The 27872-nt window shown below is 59.7% G+C and overlaps 3 protein-coding genes across 5 annotated transcripts; 1 reads left to right on the top strand and 2 right to left on the bottom strand.

Moving 5' to 3' along the window:
• Positions 1 to 965: 965 nt before the first annotated feature.
• On the bottom strand, positions 966 to 6275 carry SNX11 (sorting nexin 11). Its single transcript, XM_054286496.1, has 7 exons — positions 6009 to 6275; positions 5740 to 5788; positions 4988 to 5074; positions 3756 to 3856; positions 2912 to 3010; positions 2013 to 2213; positions 966 to 1308 (listed from the first exon to the last, which is right to left on the bottom strand). The coding sequence occupies exons 2-7, from the start codon at positions 5758 to 5760 to the stop codon at positions 1032 to 1034; spliced, it is 786 nt and encodes a 261-aa protein (XP_054142471.1). The 5' UTR covers positions 5761 to 5788; positions 6009 to 6275; the 3' UTR covers positions 966 to 1031.
• A 1581-nt stretch (positions 6276 to 7856) lies between these two features.
• CBX1 (chromobox 1) lies at positions 7857 to 14436 on the top strand. The gene is made up of 5 exons (XM_054286497.1): positions 7857 to 7926; positions 11090 to 11262; positions 12278 to 12455; positions 13514 to 13608; positions 14094 to 14436. The coding sequence occupies exons 2-5, from the start codon at positions 11123 to 11125 to the stop codon at positions 14236 to 14238; spliced, it is 558 nt and encodes a 185-aa protein (XP_054142472.1). The 5' UTR covers positions 7857 to 7926; positions 11090 to 11122; the 3' UTR covers positions 14239 to 14436.
• Positions 14437 to 19015: 4579 nt separating this feature from the next.
• On the bottom strand, positions 19016 to 27872 carry NFE2L1 (NFE2 like bZIP transcription factor 1). Of its 3 annotated transcripts, XM_054286507.1 has the most exons (6): positions 27816 to 27872; positions 26341 to 26792; positions 22125 to 22340; positions 21571 to 21660; positions 20825 to 20986; positions 19016 to 20664 (listed from the first exon to the last, which is right to left on the bottom strand). In XM_054286507.1, exons 2-6 carry the CDS (start codon positions 26788 to 26790, stop codon positions 19333 to 19335), a joined length of 2250 nt encoding a protein of 749 aa, XP_054142482.1. In that variant the 5' UTR covers positions 26791 to 26792; positions 27816 to 27872; the 3' UTR covers positions 19016 to 19332. The 3 variants fall into 3 exon arrangements, with proteins under 3 accessions (XP_054142482.1, XP_054142483.1, XP_054142484.1); XM_054286508.1 differs by lacking the exon at positions 22125 to 22340; XM_054286509.1 differs by lacking the exons at positions 26341 to 26792; positions 27816 to 27872 and adding an exon at positions 22820 to 22927.

Raw genomic sequence — 27872 nt, 5'->3', positions numbered from 1 at the left:
TTTCCTGCTTTTCCCGCTCTCCCTCCCATCCCGCACTGATGCTGGCGGGGCCCTGCCGGCCCCAATCCCTCCGGAATTCCCAAGTTGGGCTCGGATCCCTCTGGAGCGGATCCCCGAATTCAGATCAGATCCCCGGATTTGGATCCGATCCCTGGATTGGGATCAGATCCCTGGGTTCAGAGCGGACCCACAGAACCTGGGTGGATCCCAGGATTCCGATCCGATCCTGGCCACAGCCATGCCATGGCAGCATTGTGCTCATGAATATTAATGAATGTTGTGAATATTAATGAGGGGACCGACCAATCACAGCCACTCCCGCTGCCCCCAAGGGATTCCCAACATTCCCGGCCCTTCCCTGGAGCCAGAACCTCCCCAAAATTCGCCCCTGGGGTGAGCAATTCCCGAATTCCCAAATCCCGAAATTCCCGACGCTTCTCCCACCCCCGAGCCCGGCAGAACCCAGAAAACCTCCTCCACTTCCGTTTTGGGTTTTATTCATTTATTTTTATTTTTATTTAATTTTTATTTCCTGCCCGCACCAAGTGCTGAGGGAGGGGGAGACACCGAAGCCACCCGAGCTGCTCCTGCTTCCCCAAAAATCCCTGGAGCAGCCCCAGAGGGAAGGGGACACAAATTCCAGCCCCAAACTCCATTGCTCCCTTTTCCCGGCGGGAAGCTCGGCTCTGATTGTCCCAGTTTGGGAATTCCAGAGGGATTTGGGCCCAGTTTGGGGATTTGACCCCAGATTAGGAATTCCAGAGGGATTTGGGCCCAGTTTAGGGATTCCAGAGGCATTTGAACCGAGTTTGGGGATTCCAGAGGGATCTGAGCAGGAGCAGAGTGAGGAAAACCCTGCTGGGAATATCAGGAATATCAGGAATGTGCTGGGGAAGAGCTCGGCCGTGGCTGGGGCCGCATTCCCAGTGCTCCCAGTGCTCCCAGTGCTCCCAGTGCGCCATCCCAGTGGCTCCGTGTTGATCCCTCTCCCAGCGAGGGCTGCGGGGCCTGGGGGTGTCCTGAGGGGTCACTCAGTGTCCAGTTGGGAATTTCGGGAATCCCAGGCTCTCCTTAGAGGTCACTCCATGTCCAGCTGGACACTCTGGGCTGTCCAGAGGGGTCACTCGGTGCTCTGGCCTGTCCAGAGGGGTCACTGGGTGTCCGGCCGGACGCTCGGGGCTGTCCAGAGGGGTCACTGGGTGTCCGGCCGGACGCTCGGGGCTCTCCGGCCGCGTCTCGTCCGTGCCAAGGTCACCCCAGTAGGGGAAGCTCTCCAGGCAGCCCCGGGCACTGCCCAGGCTGGCACAGCTGGGAAACAGAGCAGGGAAAGGGAATGACCCAGGGAATGTCAGGATTTTTTGGACACAGCTCCATCCCAGCTGGAAAAGGGAGATGTCCCCAGCCCAGGGACACTCCAGCTCTCCTGCCTGGGCTCCTGTGCCCCGGGATCCACAGGGAGGAGCTGGGGCTGTCCCGGGCTGCTCCCCCTGTCCCGCGCCCATTTCCCACCACAGTCCCAGCCGGGAGCAGGTCCCTGCCCTCACCTGGCTGTCCCTGCCCTCACCTGGCTGTCCCTCCCCTCACCTGGCTGTCCCTGCCCTCACCTGGCTGTCCCTGCCCTCACCCGCCCGGTCCCTGCCCTCACCTGGCTGTCCCTGCCCTCACCTGGCTGTCCCTCCCCTCACCTGGCTGTCCCTGCCCTCACCCGCCCGGTCCCTGCCCTCACCTGGCTGTCCCTGCCCTCACCTGGCTGTCCCTGCCCTCACCCGCCCGCTCCCTGCCCTCACCTGGCTGTCCCTGCCCTCACCTGGCTGTCCCTCCCCTCACCTGGCTGTCCCTGCCCTCACCTGGCTGTCCCTGCCCTCACCCGCCCGGTCCCTGCCCTCACCCGCCCGCTCCCTCCCCTCACCTGGCTGTCCCTGCCCTCACCTGGCTGTCCCTGCCCTCACCCGCCCGCTCCCTGCCCTCACCCGCCCGCTCCCTGCCCTCACCCGCCCGCTCCCTGCCCTCACCTGGCCGGGCCCAGCCCCGCGCCGTCGCTGTCCCCGCGCTGTCCCCAGGCGGGCCCGGCCATGGCGTAGTGCAGGATGGCCTCGGTGACCGAGTGGGGACCCCGGCCCTGCACGCAGGCCTCGATGGCGGGCACGGGCAGCTGGCTCTGCAGGAACAGGTGCAGGCGGCTGTCGGACAGCAGCACCGCGCTCTGCACCACCCTGGGGACACGGGGACACGACGGGGACAGGTCACCTCTGCACCTGCTGGCACCTGCTGGCACCTGCTGGCACCTGCTGGCACCTGCCACCCCGCAGGGACAGGTCACCCCTGCTGGCACCTTGTCACCTGCCACCCTGGGCACACAGACAGCAAGGACAGCAGGGACACCAGGGACAGCAGTGGCACAGGAGGGACAGCAGGGACACCAGAGGGACACCAGGGACAGCAGTGGCGCAGGAGGGACAGCAGGGACACCAGAGGGACACCAGGGACAGCAATGGCACAGGAGGGACAGCAGGGACACCAGAGGGACACCAGGGACAGCGGGGACGGTCACCAGGGCGGCCCGGCCCTCCCTGCTGCCACCTCCTGGCCACCCCGGGGCACTGCACCCTCCCCAAATCCCGAGCCCCAAATCCCATCCCCTGAACCCCAAATATCCCAAATCCCAAACAACCCCAAACCCCAAATCCCAAATATCTCCACCCCCAAATCCCAAACATCCCAAAGCTCAAACCATCCCAAATCCCAAACCACAAATCCCCCAAACCCCAAACCATCCCAAACTCCAAATCCCAAACATCCCAAAGCTCAAACCATCCCAAATCCCAAACCACAAATCCCAAATATCCCAAACCACAAATCCCAAATATCCCAAACAACCCCAAACAGCCCCAAATACCCCAACCACGCCCACCTCTCCAGGAAGTGCTGCAGCCCCTGCCGGCGCCTCTCGATGAACTCATCCGTGCTGCCCACGAAAAACGCCGATTTCCCCGGCAGCTCCGGCACCGGCCTGGAAAATCGGGGTGAAGCTCTGGGGTGGGCCCCGTGGGGACCCCAGACCCCCCCCCCAGTTCAGGGTGGGACCCCAGAGCCCCCAGTTCAGGGTGGGACCCCAGACCCCCCGGTCCAGGTGGGACCCCAGACCCCCCCCAGTTCAGGTGGGACCCCAGACCCCCTCGGTTCAGGGTGGGACCCCAGACCCCCCCCAGTTCAGGGTGGAACCCCAGAGCCCCCAGTTCAGGTGGGACCCCAGACCCCTCAGTTCAGGGTGGGACCCCAGACCCCCCAGTTCAGGTGGGAGCCCAGACCCCTCAGTTCAGGTGGGACCCCAGACCCCCCCCCAGTTCAGGTGGGACCCCAGACCCCCCGGTCCAGGTGGGACCCCAGAGCCCCCGGTCCAGGTGGGACCCCAGACCCCCCCCCAGTTCAGGTGGGACCCCAGAGCCCCCGGTCCAGGTGGGACCCCAGAGCCCCCCCAGTTCAGGTGGGACCCCAGACCCCCCCCCCAGTTCAGGTGGGACCCCAGAGCCCCCGGTCCAGGTGGGACCCCAGAGCCCCCCCAGTTCAGGTGGGACCCCAGACCCCCCCCCCAGTCCAGGTGGGACCCCAGAGCCCCCCCCAGTTCAGGTGGGACCCCAGACCCCTCAGTTCAGGTGGGACCCCAGACCCCCCCTCAGTTCAGGTGGGACCCCAGACCCCCCGGTCCAGGTGGGACCCCAGAGCCCCCGGTCCAGGTGGGACCCCAGAGCCCTTACACCAGGCCGGCGTTGCGCTGGAGCTGCCGCCGCAGCCACACGAACTCGCGGTAGCGGCGCCGCACGCACGAGGTCTTGGCGGTGAAGGCCCTGCTGTTGGTCTGGGAGCGATGGGACGGGAGAGATCCCTCAGGATCACTGGGAATGATCCCCAGGAAGGGTCCCTGGGAGAGATCTCTGGGAGAGACCCTCAGGGATCCCTGGGAATCACCCCTGGCTGGGAGAGATCCCCGGGAGGGATCCCTGAAGGATCACTGGGAATGGTCCCTGAGGAATCCCTGGGAGAGATCCCATTGAGAGATCCCATTGAGAGACCCCTGGGAATGATCCCCAGGAGGGATCCCCAGGAGTGACCCTGGGAGGAATCCCTGGGAATGGTCCCTGGGAGAGACCCTGGGTGGGATCCCTGGGAATCGAGGGCTGAGGGAAGCAGGATGGGGATGATGCCCGGGATTGATCCCTGGGAACTACCCATGGGATCAAGGGGCTGGATCTCAGCCACCGAGGGAGCCAGGATGGGAATCATCCATGGGAATTACCCATGGGATCAAGGGGCTGGATCTCAGCCACCGAGGGAGCCAGGATGGGAATCATCCATGGGAATTACCCATGGGATCAAGGGGCTGGATCTCAGCCACCGAGGGAGCCAGGATGGGAATCATCCATGGGAATTACCCATGGGATCAAGGGGCTGGATCTCAGCCACCGAGGGAGCCAGGATGGGAATCATCCATGGGAATTACCCATGGGATCAAGGGGCTGGATCTCAGCCACCGAGGGAGCCAGGATGGGAATCATCCATGGGAATTACCCATGGGATCAAGGGGCTGGATCTCAGCCACCGAGGGAGCCAGGATGGGAATCATCCATGGGAATTATCAGGGGATTGAGGGGCTGGATCTGGCCTGGACAGAGGAGCCAGGATGGGAATCATCCATGGGAATTATCAGGGGATCGAGGGGCTGGATCTCAGCCACCGAGGGAGCCAGGATGGGAATCATCCATGGGAATTATCAGGGGATCGAGGGGCTGGATCTGGCCTGGACAGAGGAGCCAGGATGGGAATCATCCATGGGATCGAGGGCCGGGATCTCAGTCCCTGCAGGATCCCCTGGATGCCGGATCCGGGAGCCAACCCAGGACAGGATCCCGAGCATCCCCATCCCCTCCATTCCCCTGGGGACAATCCCACCCCCGAGCCCGTCCCGGGGCTCTCCCCAATCCCAGCTCACGTGCAGGAAGATCTTGTAATCCACGTAGGAGTTCCAGGAGCCCTCGTTCTGCACGCGCGGATCCTGCACGCGCACCGTGGTCAGCTCCTGCGGGGAACCGGGAACGGGATCAGGGATCCACACAGCCCTGCTTCCCTGGGATGGCATTGGGAACAGGGGTCTGCCTGTTCCTGCTGTCCTGGGATGGGACTGGCGGCTCTGGGATCAGGGATCCACCCCAGTCCTGCTTTTCCAGCTTCCCAGGAATGGCACAGACGGCTCCAGACATTCCCATTTCCCATCCCTGCTTTCCCAGACATTCCCATTTCCCATCCCTGCCTTCCCAGACATTCCCATTTCCCATCCCTGCTTTCCCAGACATTCCCATCCCTGCTTTCCCAGACATTCCCATTTCCCATCCCTGCTTTCCCAGACATTCCCATCCCTGCTTTCCCAGACATTCCCATTTCCCATCCCTGCTTTCCCAGACATTCCCATCCCTGCTTTCCCAGACATTCCCATTTCCCATCCCTGCTTTCCCAGACATTCCCATCCCTGCTTTCCCAGACATTCCCATTTCCCATCCCTGCTTTCCCAGACATTCCCATCCCTGCTTTTCCAGACATTCCCACTCCCATCCCAGTTTTCCCAGGCATTCCCAATTCCCACTGGCCCCAGGACTCAGCCCCATGCTCTCCCAGGAATTAATTATCTAACAGAGATGGAATTCCCAAGAATTCGGGATTTGGGGATAACCCAGGGGTGCTCCTCACTTCCTCTCGGTTCTCCAACATCCTAGAGCCAGAGCCCAGCGGGAAACATCTGGGAAAGGAAAAGAATTAAAAGGGGTTTAGAGAAATCCTTTCTGTGGGTTTTCCGTGGATCCTGCATCCCCCGGAATTCCGGGATCCTGCAGGTTTTTGGGAAGAATGGAAATCCCTGGAATCTGGGGGAAAGCCTCAGTTTAAGGTGCTCTGGGATTCCCAGTTTGGGGTTATTTCCCTCAGATTCGGGATTTTCCAAAGGATCTGCCGCCTCTCACCTGCCCGGGATTGGGGTTCAAGGAAAGAATTCCAGGGAAATTCCTCATTTCCAGGGAAATGCCTGCCAGGGAAAGTGCCCATTGTTATCGCGGGCTCCTTATCTTCCATCCTGATCCAGCCCTGAAAACCTTTCCCAACCCTCTGGAGCAGCAGGAACCCTCATTCCCATCGGGAGCCAGAAAAACGGGAATGAGCCCCAGCTATTCCCGATTTTCCCTGCAATGGGTGAATCCCTGAGGATCCCCATAAACCCCACTTATTCCCTGTTTTCCTTGCACACACTAGAACATTGGCAATTAGTTTTCTCGGGATTTTTTTTCCAGGATCTTTTGCCTTGCAGGGAAGGAGAGGATTCCTCATCCCGCCCCATTGCCCCTTCCCGGGGATGTCCCAAAACCCCGGGAAAAGCCGGAAAAACGGGAATGAATCCCGGTTATTCCTTTCCCACGCTTGTAAAACACCGCGGGGGAATTCCCGGGGCTGTTTCGCCTTTCCAGGGAAGGAGAAGATTCCCCGGGACAGGGACCGGAGCCGGGCCCGGCCCCAGCCGAGCCCCGGGCCGGGACAGGCCGCGGAACGGGGACAGCAACGAGCCCCAAAACCCCGGGGAAAAGCCGGAAAACGGGAATTAAGCCCATTTATTCCTTTCCCACGCCTCCTGTTAAGCGCCGTGGGGGGAATTGCCGAGGATTTGGGAATTCTCCGGACGGGATCGGAACCGAGCCCAGAACCGGACCCAGCCCCGGGCCGGCCCCGCCGGGAGAGGCCGCGGAATGGGGGCGAGGCCCGGCCCAGCGCGGCCGCCTCCTCCCGGGGGTTTGGGGACACCGGGACCCCCGAGGGGATACCGGGACCCCCCAGGAGACACCGGGACCCCCAAATCCGCGCCCTCCCCTCAGGGCCCCCTCACCTCGCACAGACCGCGGCCCCTTTAAACGGCGGCGGCAGCGCGCGAGTTTATAGTGCGGGCGGTGCCGGAACTTCCGGTGCGGAGCATGCTGGGAGTTGTAGTCAGGACGGGCCTGTGGTGGCGGGTGCCGCCCCCGCCCTGGCACGAGGAGGGGCTGGAGCAGCTGAGGGATGTGGGAATGTTTATCCTGGAGAAAAGAGGGAACGGGAGGGACCTGCTGGCTCTTCACAGGTCTCTGACAGGCGGGGCAGCCGTGGGGTCAGGTTCTGCTTCCAGGGGACAGGATAGGAGGAGAGGGAATGGCCTCAGGCTGGGCACCAGCTGGAATTTCTCCGTGGAAATGGGGATACGGCACTGGCACAACTGTCCAGGGCAGCGCTGGAATCCCCATCCTCAGAGGAATGATTGGACCTGGCGATCTCAGAGGGCTTTTCCAGCCTGAGTGATTCTAAGATTCTCTAAATAAGATTATTTATGGAGCCCATAAACGGGACCTTCTCTGGGCACTGGCACGGGATGGGCACGGCCCAGTGGAGGTGGCACTCGGGGCTCTGACCTGAGGGACAAAGCGCTTTTGGGTCACGCCTTCAACTCAAAGACTTTCTCCCCGTTAATGACTTTAATTATTTAATAAACAACGAGCAGGACGGAGAGGCCTGACCATCCCGGACTACACCTCCCATCAAGTCCCGCGAGAGCGGCGGACTGCAGCTCCCATCGCACCTCGCGCGCACGCAGCGCCGCCGCTCTCCTCGGACTACACCTCCCATCATGCCCCGCGCCCCACAACGGAACGCAGCGCGGCTCGGCGGCGGCGCGGACTACAGCTCCCGGCGTGCCCCGCTCGGGCGCGGCGCAGGCGCGGTGCGTGCGGCGGGCAGCGGCGCTGGCCGGGCTCTTTTGTTCAGGGCGGCGGACGGAGCGCGGCCAGGCCCGGGCCCCCCCCCGACCCCCGAGCGCGCCCCCCGCGCCCCTTCCCTCGGACACCGGCGGCGGGGCTGTGCAAGGTCAGCGGGGAACCCGCACCGGCCGCGGGGGGGGCGCGGCGGCCACCGGCGGCGTGGGGGGGTCGGGGGTGAGGGGGTGAGGGGGGGCGGGGCGGCCGTGGGGGAGGGGAGGGGGAAAGGGGGGCTGGGGGGGGAGGGGAGTGAGGGGGGGTTGGGGAGGGGAAAGGGGATGGGGTCTGTGAGGGGGCTTGGGGAGGGGGTCAGTGTAGGGATGGATTTGGGGCTGGGGTCTGTAGGGATGGGTTTGGGGTGATGGAGAGGGGATTTGGGGCTGGGGTCAGTGTAGGGATGGATTTGAGGTGATGGAGAGGAGATTTGGGCCTGGAGTCAGTGTAGGGATGGATTTTGGGGTGATGAGGAGGGGATTTGGGGCTGGGGTCAGTGTGAGAAGAGATTTGGGGGTGATGGAGAGGGGATTTGGGGATGGAGTCAGTGTAGGGCGGAATTTGGGGCTGGAGTTGGTATAGGGACAGATTTTGGGGCTGGGGTCAGTGTAGGGAGGGATTTTGGGGTGCAGGGATGGTCAGGAGAAGGGATGGGAGAAGACTGAGGGGGGATTTGGGGATCAGTGCAGGGACGGATTCTGGGTGATGGGGAAGGGGTCAGCGATGGGTTTCGATTTGTGAGGGGGAAAAAGTGAAATTTGTGGAGGAAAATGGGGAATTGTGAGGGGGAAAAAAGTGGGATTAGTGAGGGGAAAAGTGGCCCTTGGCAGGGGGGAAAACTGGAATTTGTGAGGGGAAAAAAATTGGGATTTGTAGAGGAGAAGGGGGAATTTGTGAGGGGGAAAGTGCCATTTGTGAGGGGGGAAGTGCCATTTGTGAGGGAGAAACCTGGGATTTGTGGAGGAAAAGGGGGAATTTGTGAGGGAAAAACCTGGAATTTGTGAGGGGAAAAGTGCCATTTGTGAGGGGAAAAGTGCCATTTGTGAGGGGGAAAAGTGCCATTTGTGAGGGGAAAACCTGGGATTTTTGGAGGAAAAGGGGGATTTGTGAGGGGAAAGTTGAATTTTCGAGGGAAAGACCTGGGATTTGTGAGGGGAAAAGCGTGATTTTGGGGCACGGGGCTTTAAAAACGCCGTGTTGTGAGGGGCAGGGTCCGGATGGGGAGCGGGACGGAGCGAGAGCTTTTGGCGGGAAACGGGAAAAATCCCGGGAATGCGGGCTCGGAACGGGAATTCGGGAATCCTGGGGCCGGGAATGCGCTGCGAGCGGAGCAGGAGCTGTTTTGGGGTGAATCTGCGGGATTTTGGGGAGCTGGGAAAGGTTTCTGGGGTATCTGTGTGTCCGGAGAAGGGGCTGGGAAAGGTTTTCCCGGGAAAAAGCGGATTTGGAGCCGGGGTTATCCCGGGAATGTTCCCTGGGGGAGTTTTGGGTGGGAGAAAAGGGGATTTTGGGGCTGAAAAAAGGGGGATTTTGGGGGCGAGGAAAAGGGGATTTTGAGGTGAGGAAAAGGGGATTTTGGGGGTGAGGAAAAGGGGATTTTGGGGGTGAGGAAAAGGGGATTTTGGGTGATAGAAAAGGGGATTTTGGGGGTGAGGAAAAGGGGATTTTGGGTGATAGAAAAGGGGATTTTGGGGGTGAGGAAAAGGGAATTCTCCCTGGAATGCGGATGGGGGGGATGATGCCAGGGATGGGTTTGGGAGCAGCTTCGTGTGTTCCCATAAAACTGAGGGGATAATGATTGGGATTGTGGCGGGATAATTCTGGGATTTGCTGTGACAAAGGCTGGAAATGTGGGAAGGGAATAGGGAGGGATAATCCCCAAATTCCTCAGGAAATTGGGAGGGGAGGGCTCCTGGAATCCATGGAATTCAGCTGGGAAATGCTGCTCCTGCCGCCGGGAATGGGCTTGGAATGCAGCCCTTGGGAATGTGGGAAAAAGAGATCCCAAAAATGCCCCAAAATGTCCAGAATCAGGGCTTTTCCCACCTCTGGATCCAGAGTTTTTCCAGCTCGGAATCCAGGGGTTTCCTGGCTCCGAATCCAGAATATTCCCAGCTCTGAATCTAGAATATTCCAAGCCGGCGCTGGGTGGGATTTCAGGAATTTTGGATTCCCCGAACAGCTCTGGGATGAAGGGCTGGATGAATATCCCAGAGCATCCATGGTCCAGCAAGGGAGTGACCATGGGGAGGTCGGGATCTGGGAATGGGACCTGGGATTAATTGGGATTAACAACTGGTGGAATTGGAGTTGGTGTAAACCCCTGGAGTTCACAGAAATCCCACTTTTCCCAAGGGCCGAAGGGCAGCCCCGGGAGCTCAGGAACGAGCTGGGAAAATTTGGGAAAGGCTGGGAAAAAAAAAAAAACAAACCACAAAGCAGCTTTTAGGGGGAAAAAAAAATCATGGAATTGCTGAAATTGAAGAGTGGGGAAGGCAGAAATCCAAATCTTTGTGCCAAAATCCTGGCGTAAATCCACTGGGAATTCCCGCATGGATTCCTGCCCTGATCCCGGCTTTTTTTCCCCCCGTTTTTGATGGGAATATCCCAGTGTTCCCAAGGAGCTCCAGTGGGGCTGGGAGAGAAAATCCTGGAAAATCCCAGTGTGCCAGGGTGGGAATATCCCAGTGTTCCCAATGAAAATCCCAGTGTTCCCAAGGATTTCCCATCCCAGGGAAAATTCCAGTGTTCCCAATGAAAATCCCAGTGTTCCCAGGGAAAATCCCAGTGTTCCCAAGGATTTCCTATCCCAGGGAAAATCCCAGTGTTCCCAATGAAAATCACAGTGTTCCCAGGGAATATCCCAGTGTTCCCAATGAAAATCACAGTGTTCCCAGGGAATATCCCAGTGTTCCCAAGGAGCTCCAGCAGGACAAGAAGAGGGGAACATGGGTGGAAAAATCCCAATGAAAATCCCAGTGTTCCCAGGGAAAATCCCAGTGTTCCCAAGGCTTTCCTATCCCAGACAAAATCCCAATGTTCCCGAGGAGCTCCAGCAGCACAGGGAGAGAAAATCCCAGGAAATCCCAGTGTGCCAGGGTGGGAAATCCCATTCCAGCCTGGAAACAGCTCCTGGAGGATTCCCCCTCAATCCCAGCGTGGAATCCAGGAATTCCCTGCTCAGCAGGAACCCCAGTCCCAAACTGTACATCCCCGCATTCCCAGCATCCCAGTGAGCTCAAATCCCGGGGTTTTTCCCCCGTTTTTGCCCCCTGCAGCAGCCCGGGAAAGCGGAGAAGCTGGCCAGCACAATGGGAAAGAAGCAGAACAAGAAGAAGGTGGAGGAGGTGCTGGAGGAGGAGGAGGAGGAGTACGTGGTGGAGAAGGTGCTGGACCGGCGCGTGGTCAAGGGCAAGGTGGAATACCTGCTCAAGTGGAAGGGCTTCTCCGAGTGAGTCATTCCCGAGGGGTCCGACGCTGGGATGGGGCTGGGGGCTCCTCCTGCCTGGGGGTGATGGGAAAAGGGGAAAATCCCCGGTGGTCCCAAAAAAAATCGCCGGTGTTCCCACAAAAATCGTGTTGTTCCCAAGGATTTCCCATCCCAGGGAGAACAAATCACGGAGAGGTCGGGATCTGGGAATGGGACCTGGGATTAATTGGGATTTTGAGTTTGTATAAACCCCTGGAGCTCATAGGAATCCCAGTTTTCCCGAGGGTTTCCCATCCCAGGGAAAATCCCAGTGTTCTGGGAAATGCTGGTGTTCCCAAGAAAATGCCAGTGTTCCCGTGAAAGTCGTGTTGTTCCGAAGGATTTCTCATCCCAGGGAGAGCAGGGAGAAAAAGAAATGTGGAAAATCCCAGTGTTCCCAAAGAACTCAGCCAGGGCAGGGAGAGAAATCCTGGATGGGAAAATCCCGGTGTTCCTAAGGATTTCCCATCCTAGGCAGAGAAAATCTTGGAAAATCCCGGTGTTTCCAAGCTAAATCCCAGTGTTCCCATGCCAAACAGGGAGGAAGAGAAAATCCTCTAAAATCTCTGTACTAGGGTGGGAAATCCCATTCCCACCTGGAAACAGATCCTGGAGGGATTCCCCCCCTCAATCCCAGTGTGGGATCCAAGGAATTCTCTCCTGAGCAGGGAATTTCCTCCTTTTCCTCCAGGCTCTGAATCCAGAGTTCTCCCAGCCAGCACTGGATGGATTTTTGGGAATTTTTGATTCCCTGAGCAGCTGTGGGAGCTGAGAAAAACTGTGGGATGAAGAGGTGGATCAATATCCCACAGAATCCCTGATCCAGCACAGGGAATGTCCACGGGGAGGTCGGGATTTGGGAACTGGATCCACCTGGATCAGCCCAAACATCCCAAATCCCGCACCCCAGTGGTGCCACAGCCGGGGTTTTCTGGGCTGGGAAAACTGGGAAAATGTGGGAAAAGCAGGAAAATGAGGGATTTGTGTTTGCTGGCAGCGAGGACAACACGTGGGAGCCCGAGGAGAACCTGGACTGCCCGGATCTGATCGCCGAGTTCCTGCAGTCGCAGAAAACCGCGCACGAGAGCGAGAAATCCGAGGGCAGCAAGCGCAAGGCCGAGTCAGACACGGAGGACAAGGGCGAGGAGAGCAAACCAAAGAAGAAGAAGGAGGAGGTGAGGCTGGAGCGGGGTCCTGGCAGAAGGGGTCCAAGGAAAATCCATGGAAAAGCCGTTCCAAGGGGAGTTTTCAAGGAATGGTTGGGAAGGAGGAAGGAGGGGATGGCTGAGCTTGGCTTGGCGAGTTCCCCAGTTTGGGTTCCCAGTTTGGGTTCCCAGTCTGATCCCAGCTTGGTTTTCCAGTCTGATCCCAGCTTGGGTTCCCAGTCTGGTTTCCCAGTCTGTTCCCAGTCTGTTCCCAGTTTGGGTTCCCAGTCTGTTCCCAGTTTAACCAGTTCCCTGTGTCCTGTCCCTCCATCCCTTATCCCAGTCCCTCTCCAGCTCTCCCTGGGTCTGTTCCCAGTCTGGTTTCCCAGTCTGGTTTCCCAGTGTGTTCCCAGTTTGGGTTCCCAGTGTGTTCCCAGTTTGGGTTCCCAGTTTGCATTCCCAGTCTGGTTTCCCAGTCTGGTTTCTCAGTTTGGGTTCCCATTCTGGTTTCCCAGTCTGGTTTCCCAGTCTGTTCCCAGTTTAACCAGTTCCTGGTGTCCTGTCCCTCCATCCCTCATCCCAGTCCCTCTCCAGCTCTCCCTGGGTCTGTTCCCAGTTTGGGTTCCCAGTCTGTTCCCAGTTTGGGTTCCCAGTCTGTTCCGAGTTTAACCAGTTCCCAGTGTCCTGTCCCTCCATCCCTCATCGCAGTCCCTCTCCAGCTCTCCCTGGGTCTGTTCCCAGTTTGGGTTCCCGGTCTGTTCCCAGTTTGGGTTCCCGGTCTGTTCCCAGTTTGGGTTCCCAGTCTGATCCCAGTTTGGGTTCCCGGTCTGTTCCCAGTTTGGGTTCCCAGTCTGTTCCCAGTTTAACCAGTTCCCTGTGTCCTGTCCCTCCATCCCTCATCGCAGCCCCTCTCCAGCTCTCCCTGTGTCCTGCCCTTCTCCAGCTGAGCATTCCCAGCTCTCCTGGAGCCCTGGGACCATCCCCACATCCCTGGAATCCCGGCCTGACCCTCCCTGCCCATCCCAGAGCCGGGGATGTCACTCTGGGAATCCACAAATGGAATTTTCTCCCTTTTCCCCCTTTCCCAGTCGGAGAAACCGCGCGGCTTCGCGCGGGGCTTCGAGCCGGAGCGCATCATCGGGGCCACGGACTCCAGCGGGGAGCTGATGTTCCTGATGAAGTGGTGAGGGCTCCAGGGGACCCTCCGTCTGTGGGATCGGGAGCGTGTGGGGTCAGGGACTGTCCCGAGCGTGGCCAGGGAAGGGTTTGGAGCTGCAGGAGTGGGAGTGTTGGTCCTGGAGAAAGCAGGGATCGGGAGGGACCTTCTGGATCTGCACGGGAGGGGACATCAGGCTCTGGTCCCAGGGAAGGGGTTGGGGTCAGGGTTTGGGGTCAGGGGTCCATGGGTCATCCTGAGCCCCTCAGGAATTCCATTCCCCTTCTGGGCCCTGATTTTTCCCATTCCTTCCTTTCTCCCCTCCCTGACTTCTCTCTCCTTTTGCATCCCGAGAAGAGCTCGGACAAGGCCGACCTGGTGCCCGCCAAGGGTCAGGGTTAGGATCAGGGTTTAGGGTCAGGGTTTAGGGTCAGCGTTAGGGGTTAGGGGTCAGGGTTAGGGGTCTGTGGGATATCAGGACAGTTCCATTCTCCTCTCCTCTCCCCTCACAGGAAGAACTCTGACGAGGCCGACCTGGTGCCGGCCAAGGAGGCCAACATCAAGTGCCCGCAGGTGGTGATCTCGTTCTACGAGGAGAGGTTGACATGGCACTCGTACCCCTCAGAGGACGATGACAAGAAGGAGGACAAGAACTAAGCCCCGCTGGCCCCGCTCCGGGCAGCTCTGGGGGATTTTTTGGGAAGAAGATCGGAACTCGAGTGGGCTGTGAGCACGGGAGGGGTTTGGAGGTGCCCTGAAGAGCCCCCCAGGCCGGGCCCTGTGCCCTGCAGCCGCTCCTCTGCTCCCTGCGTGCCCACGGTCCCACAGGATCCCCTGGGACGGCAGATCCCGCTGGGATGGAAGGGGGGAGGCAGAGCCCGGGGACAGGGATGCTGGGGTGGGTGGGGGTTTGGGCTGGGGAGGGGTCTCAGAGCAGGGGGAGCGGAGGCAAAGCCCCTTCCATGAAGGACTGGCCAGGATGGGGCTGGGATTGGGATTGGGATTGGGATTGGGGATGCAGATGGATCCTGCTGCGCCCCAGAGCCCATCCCACAGCCCAGCCCTGGCCCCAATAGTGTTAACTCTGCATTTCTAAGGCGTAGCATGCGTGTAGGTCTTTTGATTCGGATTCTTATTCTCCTTTTTTTTTTTTACCCTTTGTTACCTTTTCTTATTTTCTTCTTTTTTTTTTTTTTTGGCTATTTCCTGGTGTTCTCCTTTGGGAAGGAAGGGAGGGATTTTGGGGGGAATTCAATCATTTTTAATCAAGGAGGGAAATGAGGTCTGGTGATGACATTCCCAGATCGTTTCCATATTTTGGGGTTGATTTTTTTCTTTTTTAAAAAAGCCTGAATTCAGTTTTTTTTTTTCTAAAACTAAAACCTGAATTCAGCAAAGAAAATCAATGGATTAAAAAAAAAAAAAAACCTAAGGGAGAAAGGGAGAAGATCCCAGAATTGCTGCCAGACCTGGGGACAGAGACACTGAAACTGTGAAAGCCCAAAATCTCCGGAGCTGATCCTCGAGCGATTTTTAGGGGGAACTTTTGGGGAAAAAGGGGGAGGGAATTTTTGGGGCGGGAGGGGACGAAGGGGAGACTTTGTGAAAATGCAACTTTGTGATTCTGTATCGTCCTGCAGCAGAACTGCCACTCCTGACACGTGCATTGTATGGGGGGGGGGGTGGACTTTAACCCTTTATTGCCTTTTTAACCCTTTTTTTTTTTTCCCCGTTCTAAGGTGCTATTTCTCCAAATCAGGGGGGAAATCCCCCCCCCAAAAAAAAGAGATTTCCTGAATTTCTGACCACTCCTTCTTTTTCCCACTCCGGATTTTCCTGCCCAGCCAGCAGGGAGGGAATGTGGGAGGGAGAGGAACCAACAGCAGCACAAGCAGAAATCCAATCAATCCCAATTTCCCCCCAAAACGGGGCTGGGGGCTGCTTTCCCAGAACCTCGGGGGGGGGCTTGATTTTTGAAATCAGATTTATTTCCCAAATCCTGAACTATTTAAGTGACTCCAGGGGTGGGATCTCGACGTGCATTGTACAAACCTTTTTTATGAGCATGTGTTTGGGTTCCTGTGCAAAAATCCGTGTGCAAATGTAAAAGTTCGTGTTTGGATTTTAACTTCATACCGAGCTCTGTCCAGTTTTTATTTTGGTTTTTTGTTTTGTTTTGTTTTGTTTTGACTTTTTTTTTTTTTTTTTTGTCTCAATAAAATTTTAGATTTATAATCCTGATTTTAATTTTTTTTTTTAAATATTGTTTTTGAATAGGTTTTTTTTAATGGTTTCTTTACCTTGCTGCCTTTCCTGCAGCGATGAGTGCGCATCAGGTAGAGCAGGCCACGGAGGGAAGGTGAGCCCTGAGCCAGGTTAGAGCTTTGCAGGAGGTTCTGGAGCAGGTTCTGGAGCAGGTTCTGGGCCGGTTCTGGGCCGGTTCTGGCCTCCAGCACTCCCGTGGGTAAGTGACCCCCGGTTCCTTCCCCTGTCTGCAGTGCGGGGCTGGGAGGGACCCACAGATGGAGGGGATGGAGGGGAGCTGAGGGCTGGAGGAGGAGGAGGAGGAGGAAGGTTCCTGGAGGAGAAGGATTGGGAGTTATTGGTGGAGGAAGAGGAGGGTTCTTGGATGAGGATGGTGGTTCTGGAGGAGGAAGAGGAGGAAGGTTCCTGGAGGATGAAGAGGGGAATGGTTCTTGGAGGATGATGATGGCTCCTGGAGGAGGGGTCTTGGAGGATGATGATGGTTCTTGGGAAGGATGAAGGTTCCTGGAGGAGAAGGAGGAAGGTTCCTGGAGGAGGAAGGTTTCTTGGAGGATGATGATGGCTCCTGGAGGAGGGGTCTTGGAGGATGATGATGGTTCTTGGGAAGGATGAAGGTTCCTGGATGAGGATGGTGGCTCCTGGAGGAGGAAGAGGAGGAAGGTTCCTTGAGGACAAGGACGGGAATGGTTCTTTCGTGAAGATGATGGCTCCTGGAGGAGTCTTGGAGGATGATGATGGTTCTTGGGAAGGATGAAGGTTCCTGAAGGAGAAAGATGATGGTGGCTCCTGGAGGAGGAGGATTGGGCGTTATTGGAGGAGGAAGAGGAGGGTTCTTGGACAAGGAGGAGGAAGGTTCCCAGAGGAGGAAGATGGTGGTCCTTGGAGGATGATGATGGTTCTTGGATGAGGATGGTGGCTCCTGGAGGAGGACGAATGTTCTTGGAGAAGGATGGTGCTGGAGGAGCATGGGGGTTCTTGGAGAAGGATGGCTCCTGGAGGAGGATGGTGCTTTCTGGAGGAGGAACAGGAAGGTTCTTGGAGGAGGAGGAGGATGGAGGCTCCTGGAAGAGGAGGAAGGTTCTTCGAGGATGAGCAGGGGAATGGTTCTTGGATGAAGATAATGGCTCCTGGAGGAGGGGTCTTGGAGGATGATGATGGTTCTTGGATGATGGTGGTTCCTGGAGGAGGACGAGTGTTCTTGGAGAAGGATGGTTCCCGGGAAGGATGGTGATTCCTGGAGGAAGAGGAGGGAAGCTGGAGGCTGGATCCCAGGAGGAGCAGTGGATCCCTTCCCATCCCAGGGAATCCCTGGGGGATTTTCTGCCAGCTGGGCCCCCTCCCTGACCCCGGCGGGATGTTCCCTGAGGAACATCGGGAACCGTCACCCAGGAGGAGAGCGGGGAGCACCTTGGACCCAGTGTGGAGTTACTGCGGAGCTGATGTGGAGGTGTTCTGCTTCTCCTTTTCCTTCCCCTTCTCCTTTTTTCTTCTTTTCCTCCTTCTCCTTTCTTCTCTTTTCCTTCTTTTCCTTCTCCTCCTTCTCCATCCTTCTCCTGTTCCAGGGCTGGAACAGCTCCCTCCCATCCAAGCTGGACCTGGAGCTGCAGCGATGGCAGAAAATCCCCAAATTCCCACAGTTCCCCCCCAGATCGCCAATAAAACCCCTGGAGCCGAGGCTGGTACAGTGAATAAGCCGTTTTTATTTTTTTGTCCTGTGCTCACAACAATCTCTCTTCTCTCCCTGACAGGTCACAGATCATTCAAATCAAAACAAGTTTCTAAGAGGAAACAAAAAGAAATAATTTACCCACACGCACAGGGCTCTCTCTCCATCCCAACCTCCCCACATCCCGACTTGTGCTTCATTCCCGGGGGGCCGGGGGGGCTCGGGGCCCCCACCCAGCCCATCCCAGCTCCAAGCATTCCCAAAAATCCTGGAAAACATTCCCACAAACCCACACACATCGTGCCAGCGGGCCTTCCCTGCTGCTCTCCCAGGTGGAGGCGCCACCCTGGGATCCTGCCTGGATCCCGTGCACAGGACTGGCTCGGAAAAGCCGTTTATTTTCATTTTATTCATTTTATTTATTTTTTTTAAGCTTTTTTTTTTTTTTTTTAATTTCTATTATTTTTTTTCTGGTTGCTGGTAAAGTCAGAACACTCCCAGCTGTGCTATATGGAAATACAGCTCTAGGATGGTCTCCGAGGTGTGGAGACCTGACAGTGATCAAGGCACTACCCCCACCCCCCTCCTGAAAAACAAAGGAAGTCAGACCAACACCTCTAGGGACAGAAGAGAATCCTATAATGTGATCACACGGTTACACGGAATCTTTATGGCAAAGAGAACATTGAGCAGCTTTGAACGTTTGGGCTTCTCCCTTTTTTTTTTTTTTTGGCTTTTTTTTTTTCTTTTTTTTTTTTTTGTAATTTTTTTTTTTTTAGGTTTTTTTGTTTTGTTTGTTTGTTTGTTTTTTACTCAACACAAGCACTTCTAGACCCTAAAAGGGGGAGGAAAAAGTCAAGGCTGGAACCCCCAGAAAACCCAAGCGTGGTTGTGGGACGGGGCCCTGCAGCTGTTGGATGCTCGAGGTGCGGCCCCGAGGCCGGGGCCGAGGTTGGGATCGGGGTCCCAGCGCTCCCCTTGTGCTGTTCCTGACCCAAAATTCCTTCCCGGGAGGAGCAGGCGGGGCCGGGTGCTCAGGAAGGGATCCTGGGGCTCCTGCAGCCCCGCTCCTCCCTCCCACCATGGATTCCTCGCCCTTTCCCCAGGCAGGAAAGGGTTAACGGGAGTCACCCCCGGCTCTGCTCCTCCTCGGGCTGGAAAGGGTTAATGGAAGTCACGCCACTTTTTGTGTCTCTCCACGTGTGCCCTGGTCTGATCTCCATCGAGGAAGGAGAAATCTGGAATATCTCACACACACCGATGGCAAAAACGGGGTCGGGATGAAAGGAAAAAAGGGAAAAAAAAACAAAATGGAACCAAAAGAAAAAAAAAGAGGGGAAAAAAAATTAAAAACAACCAACTACCTGAAATCACAGAACTTTGGAAGTTCAGAAAAACGTCTCTCCTATAACTTGGTTTGAAGTCCATTCGCTTAAATCTCTTTTTTTTTTTCTTGTTTTTTGTTTTTTTTTTCTCTTACTTAAAGCCAGTTCCTAACAGTAGTTTGTATTTTTTTTTTTTTGTGGGATTTTTTTTTTTGTGGTTTTTTTTTTTGTTTTATCCACCTCGTGCCAACCTCCCCAGCAGCGATGCCAGCTCGTCCCTGCTCTCCCAGCCCCCGGGGGTGGCCGGTGGCAGCTGGGCTCGGGCTGGGCCCCGTCCCGCGCTCGGGGACGGCCGCTCGCTCCCGCAGAGTCCCCGGCGCCGCCGGCGCCGCGCGCGGCCCCAGGAGACAGGATCGGATAAGAAGGCATCAAAGTTCCCTCCGCAAGCACCTCCAGGCTCGGCCCTCGTCCCAGCTCTCCCTTCCGCCGCCGCCTTCACTTCCTCCTGTCCTTCTGCTTGCGCTCCGGGCGGCGCGGCTGCGGCTCGGCGGGCGCGGGCGCGCGCGGGATCAGCAGCACGCTGCCGTCGCTGCCGTACTGCAGCGCGTAGCGGCTGGGCGAGTAGGGCCGGCCCTGCTCGTCCCGCAGCCGCCCGAACACCTCCTGGTACAGGCTCTGCACCTTCTGCTTCATCTGCCGGATGGACTTGAGGAACTCCACCTTCTCCCTGAGCAGTTTGGACTTGTCGCGCTGCAGCTCCTCCACGTCGCGCTCCAGGTTGAGGATGGTGTCCAGCTTCCTCTTGCGGCAGTTCTGCGCCGCCATCTTGTTCTTGCCGCGCCGGCGGATGTCGCGGATGAGGCTGAGCTGGGCCTCGCTCAGCTGGTACTTGGACAGGAGCTCGTTGAACTCCTCCACGGGCAGGTTGATGATCTTGTCGTTGGTGAAGGGGATCTTCATGGCCCGGGCGCGGTGCTCGTCGCGGCTCAGCTGCTTGTCCAGCAGCTCCGACGGTTTCTCCTTGCCGCTCTTCTTGCCGGCGCCGGGCGCTTTGGGCTCCTCGGGGTCCAGGGCGCCCGGGGCCATGTTGTAGGTGTGGTTGTGGCCCACGTGCTCCAGGTAAGGCAGGTAGTGGAGCTGCGCCGGGTCCTGGTAGCTCATGCGGCAGAACTTGCTGTACTCTGGCTGGTAGCCAACCGCCCCTTCCGCTTCCTCAAAGTCCACGTTCTCCGAGTCCGAGCTGTAGCCCACGGCGCCTTCCTCGGAAAACGAGGAGGAGGAGGACGACGAAGAGGAAGAGGACGACGAGGACGAGGCTTCGGAGCTGCTCAGGGACGCGGGGCTGCGGCCGGAATCCAGGGAAAGACCTGAGTCGGAATCGAACTCCTCCTCCAGCTGCGAGGCCTGCACGGGGTTGAAGCCCTCCTCGATGGCCAAGTCCATCAGGCTGATCTCATCCAGCATGGCCTCGTCCAGCAGCCCCCCCAGCGGGTCGGGCAGCTCGGGCCCGGCCGTCTCGTTGGCCGTGCCGTTCATCTGGGGCGGGAAGAAGATCCCGCTCAGGTTGGTGGAGCCGAAGGTGCCGTTGAGGCCGGTGGAGTTGTCGGGCGCCAGCTGCAGCAGGGCCGAGCCGCCCGCCATGGAGGGGCTCTCCATGTCCGAGCTGAAGAGCGAGAAGTCCTGGGAGCAGCTGCCCAGCGAGGCCTGATGCAGGCTGACGTTCTGGTTGATGGGCGTGCCGGGGGCCAGGCTGTAGTTGGACGCCAGCAGGTCCCCGCCCGTGCCGCCGTAGAGGCTCTCGGCGCTCGTGCTGTTCACCTCCATGGCCTGCAAGAGACGGGCACGGCTCGGTGGAGGAGCCCCGGGGCCGAGGACGCTGCCAGGTCCCACCCGGCAGCTCCCGGGTGGCACGGGGACGGCACGGGGACGGCGCGGCGTCACCGTCAGGACCATCGGGGGGTACCGCCTCCACCCTCGCGGAGCTCACCTGCATCTCCATGATGGACATCAGGTCCTGCCACTGCTGCTCCAGGTCGAAGGGCGACTCGGTCTCGGCCAGCAGAGGGGACAGCAGGCCGGGGGCGCCGCCCGGGGCCCGGCTCTGCCCGGGCACGGCCTCGCTCAGGGCCGAGACATCCGCAGCTGGGAACTGAGCACGGCAGGCAGTCAGGGCTGGCACCGCGGGCACGCGCGGGCATCAGCGGGGATGGACACTCAGGGATGGACACTCAGGGATGCTCAGGGATGAGAAGGGACACTTAGGGATGCTCAGGGATTCTCAGGGACATTCAGGGATGCTCAGGGATGGATGTTCAGGGAGGCTCAGGGATGAGCAGGGATGCACAGGGATGCTCAAGGATGGATGCTCAGGGATGAGCAGGGACATTCAGGGATGCTCAGGGATGGATGTTCAGGGATGGACACTCAGGGATGAGCAGGGATGCACAGGGATGTTCAGGGATGTTCAAGGATGGATGTTCAAGGATGGATGCTCAGGGATGCAGCCCCCCCCAGCCCAGCACCCTTCCCACCCGCTTTCCCATGAACTAACGAGGAGCAAAGCCAGGAGGTTTTAATTAACCACAGCCCCCCCCTCCCCGCGTGGTTTCTCAGGGTGCCTGGAGCCTCCTGGAGCCTCCAGACCCGATTTGCTGCTGCAGGGGAAGCACGGGAGGCACCAAAACCCCGGCGAGCGAGGCAGGGAGAGCCTGGGGATCCACCCCGCGGGCTCACCTCGGAACTGTCCCCGAAGGGGAAGGTGGCCTCCAGCAGCCTAAGGCACTCCTCCAGGGACAGGGCTGTCTGATCCTCCGCTCCGGGCACCTGGGGGACGGCAAACACAGGCCATGGCAGCCGCGGGCTGCGGGAGCTGCCGCTGAGGAGGAACCGGCTCCCTTCCAGCAGGGCTGGATCGCAGCGCATCCAAAAAGAGCCAGAGCCCCACCCAGTGCTCCTGTGCTGGCTCCATCCTCCCGCTCGCTCGCTCGGGGCCACGGGAGAGCGCCAACCAGCGCCGCCGCTCCCGGCCAGCCTGCTGTCCCTGCTGTCCCTGCTGTCCCTGCTGTGCCTGCCGTCCCCTGATAGCCCTGCTGTCCCTGCTGTCCCCTCCGGCCACACAGGCCAGGGGGACCCTGCAGCTGCCCATGGGGACACGGCCCTGCCCAAACCCTGCAGCCACCTGGGCAAGCCCTGCTGCCGCTCTGCCTCCGGAGCAGCCCCGCACGGGCGCCGGCAGAGCCGCAGGGCCCCGGGAGCGCAGCCCCAGCCCGGCCGGCCCGGGGCGTTACCTGCGCAGGGAAACTCTCCCCGGTCTCTCCATCAACTAGCGGGATTCTATCCAAGACCTCATTCCCTGCACTCCTCCAGCTGTCCCCGCGCTCCCTCCCATCGCTCAGCTCTTTGTCCACTTCGCTCTCTTTCTGACGGTGGCTGTAGTCAAAAATCTCTCGCCCGGCGCCGAGATCAATATCCTGCCTCCACAGGATGTCAATCAAATCGATGTCCTGCAAGACAGACCACATTTCCTTCAGCGCCCTGGCCTGCCCCGGGGGTCCCCGCCCGGCGGCCCCTCCCCAGGGCCCCCCGCCCGCCCGCCCGTCCCGCAGCCCACCCGCCGGGCCCCCCTCGGCCGCCGCCGGGGCTCGGGGGCCGGGCGGGCCCGGGAGCGGCTCTGCGGGCTCCGCATGGCCGGCGCTGCCCTGCCCGCCGCCCATGGCCGCCCGCCCGCCGCCGGGGGAGGCGGCGGGGGCCGCCCGGGCCCGCGTCGCGGCGGTGGCTGCGCCGTGCCCGCCTTGCATCAGCCCGTGGTGCCATCCCGGCCATTTGCATAAGGGGTGGGGTGGCAGGAAAATCCCCGCATTCCCACCCACCTGATGCAACTTGAGCCGCCGCCGCTCCGCCGGGCCCCGGCCCGCTCCCCGCCGGCACCGGGCTGCCCGCGGCCCCCCCCGCAGCCCCCCGCTCCTCGGGGCGGCCCCGGTACCTTTCTCATGTCCCCAGCTGCCGCCCGGGCCGCGGCGCACGCCGATCATGGTCCCCGGGGGAGGAAGAGGAGGAGGCGGCGGCGGCGGGGCGGGCTGGCCGGGGCGCGGCGCCGCGCACGCATCGCCGGCCGGGGCGGCGGCGGCGGCGGCGGGGGGAGCCGCGCTCCGCTCCGCCCCACCGGCCACAGGTGCCCGCGCGGCCCCGCTGCGGCGGCAGCGGCCGCCCCCGCCCCCGGTGCGGAGGATGCTGCTGTGGCTGCGGCGGCGGCCCCGGGCGGGCGGCGGGGCCGGGAGGGGCTCGGCGGGGCCGGGAGGGGCTCGGGAGGGACCGGGAGGGGCTCGGCGGGGCCGCCCCCCCCCCGCCCTCCCCCCGCCGTTCCCGGCTGCGGCGGCCGCCAAGCCCCGCCCCCTCCGCCAGACCACGCCCCCTCCCCGCCGGGATGCGGCGCTCCCGGACCACGCCCCCTCCGCCGACGGCCACGCCCCGCCCCGGGCGGTGGCCGCGACCAATCAGCGCCAACGGGGGCCGCCGCCCTGACCAATGAGCGCCGGCGGGGGCCGTCCGGTCAGCCAATCGGCGCCCGCGGGGCGCCCACCGGGCCGCGCCCCCGCCCTGGCGCAGCGGGGCCGCCCCCCCCCCCCGGCCCCGCCCGCGCCGCACCGGGAATGGGGAATGGGGATGGGGGCGGGGAACGCCGGGACCCCCGGCCCGCAGCCGGCACCGCCCGGGGTCACCTTGGCCCGGCTCCCGGGACACCCCGGCCCGCACGGCGCGACCCTCGCCCCTCCTGCCCCGGGGCTCCTCGGCCCGGGCACGCCCGGCCCTGGTAACCGCGGCCAAGTGTAAGGAGATCCCCCGGGCGGGGCGGGGGGGACGGCGCGGAGCCCCCGCAGCCCATCACATGCCCCACGTATTTTTATCCTCGTGTTGTGGAAACGGCCCCGGGCACGGCGCCTCCGCCGCCCTCCCCACCCCCAATGCTGCAGAGGGAAGCGCCGGGATTTAATCCCAGCTTTGTCTTTAGCCCCGGCTCAAAATGGGCATTTTTTTTATCCGTGGGATAAAAATCAAGAGGATTTCATAATTCCCCTCCCGCCCCGCCCGCTCTCCGGGTGCTGCAACGCCCAAAAAGGGAAAAAAAAAAAAAAAAGATTAAAAAAAAAAAAAATCCCGCACAGCATTCCCGGAGCGAGTTCCAGCTCTTCCCAAAATTATTTATATCGCCCGTATTCCCCCGGCAAGGTCGCGCCTGGCCCGCGCACAACCCAGCAAAAGTCATGGAAAAATTTCAAATTTCCAGGCCGGGCCCCGGGGCCATCCGCAGCCCGGGGACACCGGGAATACCCCGGGGGGAAAACCCAAAACCCGCGGCTGCCCCGGGGGAGCCGGGCTGGGGAATCGCCCCCCGGAACTGCCCCGCAACGGAAGCGGGGCCGGAGGGCGCGGGGTGGGCCCGGGAGGGACGCGGGAGCCGGACGGGATTGCCCGGAGCGCTCGGGAACCGCGGAAAACGGAGCCGGGGATGGGGGGAATCCGGGATCGGGGGGGAATAATGGAGAACAGAGCAGGGAGGGACAGGGACGGGAGAAAATCCGGGACTGGGGGGGAATAATGGAGAACAGCCTTGAGAGCGACGGGGATGGAGGAAAAGCCGGGATCAGGGGCAAATCAAGGAAAGCAGAGCCCTGAGGATGAGCAGAGATCACGTCCGGCACGGTCTTGGGGGAAATCAGGGGAAACGGAGCCCTGAGAACGTGTAGGGATGCGGGAAAAGCCGGGATCGGGGCAGGAGCAGCTGGCAGATCTCCCCACCCTCCCCTCCCCGATTCCCGGCCCCGGTTCCACTCCCAGCACGGCCAGGCCCGGGGAGGCCTCTGGAAACGGCAGCTCCGGCCTCCGTGTACCCAAATTCCCCCAAATCTGCCCCTGATTTCCCTTCTCAGGGAGGCCGCTGGAAACGGCAGCTCCGGCCTCCGTGTACCCGAATTTCCCAAAATCTGTCCCTGCTTTCGCTGCCGAAAGCTCCTCAGGCCGGGAATCCCCGGCTGGGGAAGGGCGGCGGAGCCTCCCAGCCAGGAGTGACCTTGCACGAGGATCCGCCCGGTGCCACAATTCCCGAGGCCGGGCACGGCCTCCCCGGCAATGCCCCGGGGGATGCTCGGCCTCCTGTCCCGCGTCCCTCCAAGGTCGCTGCTGCCGGCCCAGAGCGGGGTTTGCCCCCCGGGAACGGGCAGGGAAATCGGGATGGCATTCCCGGGGCCGGCTCCGTCATCTCTGCAGCGCTCCTACCACGGCTGCTCCCACAGCCTGACCCTGATCCTGATCCCAAATCCTGATCCCAAATCCCAACCCCAACCCCAATCCCAATCCTGCAGCCCATGCCAGCGGCTCCCCGTGCCCTGCTGGGAGGGCAGAGCCCTGCTGGAAGGACCTGGGGACGTGGATCAGCACTGACAGCCCATTCCATAAACCTGGAAGGACCTGGGGACATGGATCAGCGCTGAGACCCCCATTCCACAATCCTGGAAGGACCCGGGGACATGGATCAGCACTGACACCCTCACTCCATACACCTGAAAGGACCCAAGGCCATGGATCAACACTGACACCCCCATTTCACAGCCCTGGAAGGACCCAAGACCACGGATTACCACCGACACCTCAATTCCATAGACCTGAAAGGACCCAAGGCCATGGAACCACCCCTGACACCCCAATTCCCTGACCCGGGCAGGACCCAAGGCCATGGATGAGCCCGGGCTGTGCCGTGACCGAGGCAGCAGCTCCCGGGGCCTGGAATCACATCCCAGCCCTCCCAAAGGTCAGGGACAGCAGGAAAACCAAACCCAGCCCAGCCCAGCTCTGCCCACACGGACGGGGAGGGAAACTGAGCGAGGAAAGGAATTCTGGGGAGGGAAAGTGAGGGAGGAACTGAATTCTGGGGAGGGAAACTGGGTGAGGAACAGGCTCCTGGGGCGAAAATTGAGTGAGGAATGGAATTCTGGGGACGAACACCGAGTGAGGAAGTGAATTTTGGGAAGGAAAACTGAGTGAGGAACTGAATTTCAGGGAAGGAAACTGAGTGAGGAAATGAATTCTGGGGAGGAAAACTGAGGGAGGAAATGAATTCTGGGGAGGAAAAGTGAGCAAGGAACTGAATTCTGGGGAAGAACACTGAGGAGGGAGGAGCAGGCTCCCGGCGTGGGGAGGAACACGGAGGGAGGAGGAGCAGGCTCCTGGCCGGGCTCCAGCCCAGCAACCCAACACCTGCCCCACACCTGGGCCAGGCTCTTTCCCAACAGCCCTGTTTATTTCCCAGCCGAGCCGCTCGCTTTCCCAATCGCCAGAGTCACGAGGGGCCCTGGCTCCTTCCCCCTGCTTTCACCAGAGCAGAGCCGACAAAAAGGGAAAATCGCCCCGGGAGCGCCGAAACCCAGCCCGGCTCCCGGACTGCTCCATCCCCGAGCGCCAAACGCGCCAAACCACCCCCAAACCGACCCCAGAGCCGCCGCTCCCTACCTCCTTGGTGAGGTCCCCGTTGGCGGGCGCCGCCACGGCTCCCAGGTCCTCCAGCTCGTCCCCGAAGCCCTGCTCGGCCCCGGGGTCGCGCTCGGCGCCGCCGCCGCCGTCCTGGGGCGCCTCGGGCTCGCGGTGCACCAGCCAGGCGCTGAGCTCGGTGCTGGGCACCCGCAGCCGGTCCAGGGCGCGCACCTGGCTCAGCAGGCGGCGCGCGCTGAAGAAGGAGTCGAGCTCGACGCTCTTGGGGTGCACGCCATAGCCGTGCAGCGTGTTCTGCAGCTGGTGGAACTGGGCCTGCGCGTACGCCGAGCTGGGGCCCAGGATGATCTCGCGCAGCGGCGGCAGCTGCGCGCTCAGGTAGCTGTCCACGTCCACGCGCACCCCCACCAGGCTCAGCAGGATGGTGAACTGGATCAGCCCCTCCGTGAAGTACTTCTTCAGGGAGAGCATCTCTGCGGCGGGGAAAAGCAAAAATAAATAAATAAAAGTTAAAAGCAAGCAAGGGTTGGGGTTGGGGATGGACATTACTTCAGGGAGAGCATCTCTGCGGCGGGGAAAATCAAATAAAAATAAATAAAAGTTAAAAACAAGCAAGGGTTGGGGTTGGGGATGGACATTTCTTCAGGGAGAGCATCTCTGCGGCGGGGAAAATTTTAAAAAAATTAAAAACAAACAAAGATTGAGGCTGGGGACAGATATTTCTTCAGGGAGAGCATCTCTGCAGCGGGGAAAATCAAAAATAAATAAATAAAAGTTAAAACCAAACAAGGGTTGGGGTTGGGGATGGACATTTCTTCAGGGAGAGCATCTCTAGGGCGGGGAAAATTAAAAAAAAATAAATAAAAGTTAAAACCAAACAAGGGTTGGGGTTGGGGATGGACAGTGAGGAGCTATTTCTTCAGTGAGAGCATCTCTGGAGCAAGGAAAATTTAAAAAAAATTAAAAACAAACAAAGATTGAGGCTAGGGACGGAGATTTCTTCAGGGAGAGCATCTCTGGGGCAATGAAAATTAAAAAAAAATTAAATAAAAATTAAAAACAAACAGGGATTTAGGTTAGGGATGGACAGCGAGGAGCTATTTCTTCAGGGAGAGCATCTCTAGTAGGGGAAAAATTAAAAATAAATAAATAATAACTAAAAACAAACAAGGGTTGAGGTTGGGGATGGACAGCGAGGAGCTGGCAGAGGGTGAAGCCTCCACACACAACACACAACAGGTTGGGTGGGTTTGGCTCTGCTCTGCCCCACTTTCAAACAATCATTTCTGCCCTTCGGGGCAGAGCTAAAAGCCAGGAGGAAAGTTTAAAGAACGCTCAGAAGGTTTTTAGTTTGGTTTTGCTCTGAGAAGGCCGGAAATCGGTTCGTGGAGAACCGGAGAAAAGCAAAGTTCAAAGCCGAGAACTCTCGCCGGCAGCTCCACCCTCGCCTTCCCTTTTGTTTTCATCCCGCGGAATTGGCGATCCGTGTGACTTACTGTCCGCAAACTCCTCATGCAGCGCCTCGGTGCGTGCCCCGCAGCTGCCCCGCTCCG

Source organism: Melozone crissalis, unplaced genomic scaffold, assembly GCF_028551555.1.
Source record: "Melozone crissalis strain CALT ecotype California unplaced genomic scaffold, PUWL_Pcris_2 ptg000048l_1, whole genome shotgun sequence".
NCBI lineage: Eukaryota > Metazoa > Chordata > Aves > Passeriformes > Passerellidae > Melozone > Melozone crissalis.
The sequence above is the reverse complement of the archived record's forward strand: the minus strand, read 5'-3'. Positions and strand labels throughout refer to the sequence as shown.